The sequence below is a fragment of the Acanthamoeba castellanii genome, assembly GCF_000313135.1.
Source record: "Acanthamoeba castellanii str. Neff unplaced genomic scaffold scf7180000084657, whole genome shotgun sequence".
In the NCBI taxonomy this organism is placed as follows: Eukaryota; Discosea; order Longamoebia; family Acanthamoebidae; genus Acanthamoeba; species Acanthamoeba castellanii.
Genome location: NW_004457696.1, coordinates 7,561 through 10,402, shown reverse-complemented (window position 1 = coordinate 10,402; position 2,842 = coordinate 7,561). Strand labels below are relative to the sequence as shown.

General features: G+C 55.3%; 3 protein-coding genes across 3 annotated transcripts in view; 1 reads left to right on the top strand and 2 right to left on the bottom strand.

Moving 5' to 3' along the window:
• Nucleotides 1-42: 42 nt before the first annotated feature.
• Nucleotides 43-484, top strand: ACA1_345900 (uncharacterized protein; the record flags this gene model as incomplete). The annotated part of the gene is made up of 2 exons (XM_004354987.1): nt 43-285; nt 365-484. 2 exons carry the CDS (start codon nt 43-45, stop codon nt 482-484), a joined length of 363 nt encoding a protein of 120 aa, XP_004355039.1.
• A 78-nt stretch (nt 485-562) lies between these two features.
• ACA1_345890 (uncharacterized protein) lies at nt 563-1,128 on the bottom strand (the record flags this gene model as incomplete). The annotated part of the gene is made up of 3 exons (XM_004354986.1): nt 563-587; nt 683-789; nt 907-1,128. The coding sequence occupies 3 exons, from the start codon at nt 1,126-1,128 to the stop codon at nt 563-565; spliced, it is 354 nt and encodes a 117-aa protein (XP_004355038.1).
• Nucleotides 1,129-1,623: 495 nt separating this feature from the next.
• ACA1_345680 (DIL domain containing protein) overlaps nt 1,624-2,842 on the bottom strand; it is a gene marked incomplete at both ends in the record, with an annotated part of 5,747 nt that continues 4,528 nt past the window's right edge. The window contains 6 exons of the mRNA XM_004354985.1: nt 1,624-1,744; nt 1,835-1,981; nt 2,088-2,197; nt 2,292-2,449; nt 2,560-2,664; nt 2,752-2,806. Of these exons, the coding sequence (XP_004355037.1) occupies nt 1,624-1,744; nt 1,835-1,981; nt 2,088-2,197; nt 2,292-2,449; nt 2,560-2,664; nt 2,752-2,806 (696 nt within the window). The remainder of the gene's footprint in view (nt 1,745-1,834; nt 1,982-2,087; nt 2,198-2,291; nt 2,450-2,559; nt 2,665-2,751; nt 2,807-2,842) is intronic.

Sequence of the window (2,842 nt, the reverse complement as noted above, 5' to 3'; positions counted from 1 at the left end):
GAAGCTCGCCACGCCCACCTCTTCCACGAGACGGCCGACCGCATGAGCTACGTACGCAAGAGCCTGTCGTCGACCTCATCATCGGCGCCCGCAGCGACGGCGGCGGGCAGCGGTGGCGTGGCGCTCGAGCGGCTGGGCGAGGAGCTGCGACCGTTCTTTGTGCTGCTGGACACCTTCCTCGACATGAACGCAATCAACTTCGAGCTGGAGGCCTTCTTCGAGAAGCAGAAGCAGACGAAGCACGCCGGCGCCGGCGGTGGCCAGAAGTGGGACGAGTTCACCGAGGTACACACACACACACGAATAATACGCACCACGCACCGCACCTGATCATGATGCAATGCGTTTTTTTGCTTCCCCACAGTTGAAGAAGAGGCTGACGGAGGTGGAGCGGAAGCTGGACGTGCTTCTTGCACCCGCATACCCGCTGTCCACACTCAAGCACAACCAACGCGACCTCAACACGGCCTACCTTGAGGGCTGACCCGGTCGAGTTTTGATTTGAAATGAGTTGCCCCAGCCTTCGCTGCGATGAAAAACTATTTGCAGTAATATTTGGCATTCAGTCCTTCGCCACCAGGGTAAGCCTGAACAGCTAAGAAATATAAGTTAGTTAAGTTAGTGTGGCTGAGTCTATAAAACATGGCACAGAGAGGATGGGGTTGCATTTCCTTGGCTTAACAGTCCCAGAGATGTGAAAGTGTTAAAATCTTGGTGGAGGAGAACAGCACTGGTGGCAAAGAGGACAGTCCACATGGCAGCCTGGCCCTGGCAGAATAGGAAGGTGCCCTGTGCTAGAAGAGGATGGCCTTGGCAATCCTGTTAGTACTTACCTCTCAGCAACCAGCACAACACCACATCACCACAGCACAAAGGTTGCTGAGATCAGTCCTCCTCAATGGGCACCTCCTCAACAGTCACCTCCTTGACAGGCACCTCAACATGGACCTCCTCAATGTGGTCATTCCACATCAGCCAAGCTCCAAGCATGTTGATGGTGATGATGAGGGTGATGATGAAGTCAAAGATGAATCTCTCTTCATTGGAGTCCTCCTCAATGTGGACCTGCTTCTTGACAGTGGCCCACTTGCACCTCTCCCTGGCCACAGCCATCAGCCTGGTGTGCATGACAGTAGCTCATCTCCAACAGGTCTCCTTGATGGCAGCCTTGGCCTCCCTGTGTTGGTGCTCCACATCAGACATTGCAGCTGCAGCTTGAGTGAGTTGGTCATAGTCCAGCTACCACATCATGGTAGCATCTGCTCAACAAACAAATCTAAGACCAATGTCATCACACAAAGTTTCTGCTTTTTGTTGAGGTGTTGATCTCTTCTTGTTGGTGCTCCAGCAGCACCTCACCTCATCTGGCAGATGGCCCCACTCCTTGGTAAGTTGTGCCACCCTTGAAGCCTGAAGACCTCTCAGTTTAGTGCTGTATGCCAGTAGTATGGGGTGGAGTCTTAAGAGTTACAGAGAAGGTGCCCACGGTTTTGCCCAAGGACCAAGTCACTGAGATCCCTTCATCACCGTCACCATCATCAATAAATAATAATAAAATTAAAATTGAAACCACGCGTGTCTGTACAGCATCTCCACGGAGTGGAGGTGTCTGGGCGTTCATGCCTAGGCGGAGGGCAGCAGCACAGAGGTGTCGAACTGAAGGAACATGGTCGTGTTCCGCGCCTTGCCTGCCATGCGCGCCAGCAACTGCTTTGCTTCCGTTGGCACCAGCTCCGACGATACCCTGTTGTGTGGGACACACCAAAAATCAGTCAAGCCGGCAATGGCGGACCCGCACACAGCGAGATGAGAAGAGGGGCGGGGCGGGGGGTACTCGTCGGGGCGGAAGGAGTCGAGGAGGTGCATGAGCTGCACGGGGTTGAGAGTGGGGAACACCTCGCGCACGATGCTCTCGTTCGAGAAGATGGAGCGGTCCATCACCAACACGTTCACCGCCTCGTTGATTCGCACCAGCATCGTCCTGCGTTTGGATGCGTGCGTGTGCGTGAGTGAATGCACACGCGCACGCACGCACGCACGCACGCACGCACGCACGCACGCACGCACGCACGCATACACGCACGTACCGCGCGGTAGCAGAGTCGATGTAGGGCGTCACGGAAGGCTGGTAGAACCACTGGGCGATCTCGGCCAGAGCGTACTTGATCTGGAATCCGTTACCGCACGTGCACAGATTCTGTGCACCGACCCCGTCGTGAGCACCCACACAAAAACAAACAAAAACAAAATCAAAACAATCAAAACAAAGAAAGAAATAAACAATGGCGTACGTCGGTCTTGGCGAGGTAGTTGAAGAGGGAGATGTCGAGCCAGTAGAAGATCTGCACGCAGAGCTGCTTGATGACGGACGGGAAGAGGTCCGCCTGCCGGAACCGCTCCAGCAGCCCGTCCAGCACCCGCATGATGTCTTCCGGCGTGTTGAGCGAGTCTGCATCATGGACAACAGAAAAGAACAGAAAAGAAAGAATCGTGACACTCGAGGTTAGGCCTGTGTCGTGGCGTGTTGTGTGTCGTGCGCGCGTAGTCGGGTCTCCATACCTCGGAGCAGCTCGTGGAGCTTGGCTGATGCCGAGCTCTTTCGGTCGGACGTGTTGGAGAACACGCTCGCCGGCTGCGCCAAAATCGCCGGCAACAGGTACGGCTCTGTACGAGCGTTGGACGGTCAGTGGCCCACCTTCGCCGAAAAAGTAAGAAAACGAGGGAAAAGAGAAAAACGTCATCGGTACGTACCGATGTCCTTCTGTACGCTGTCGAGGATGTTGCGGTAGACGGTGAGGACAGTGGCCTGCAGGCCCAGCACGAAGGCGGCGTTGGCGTCCTC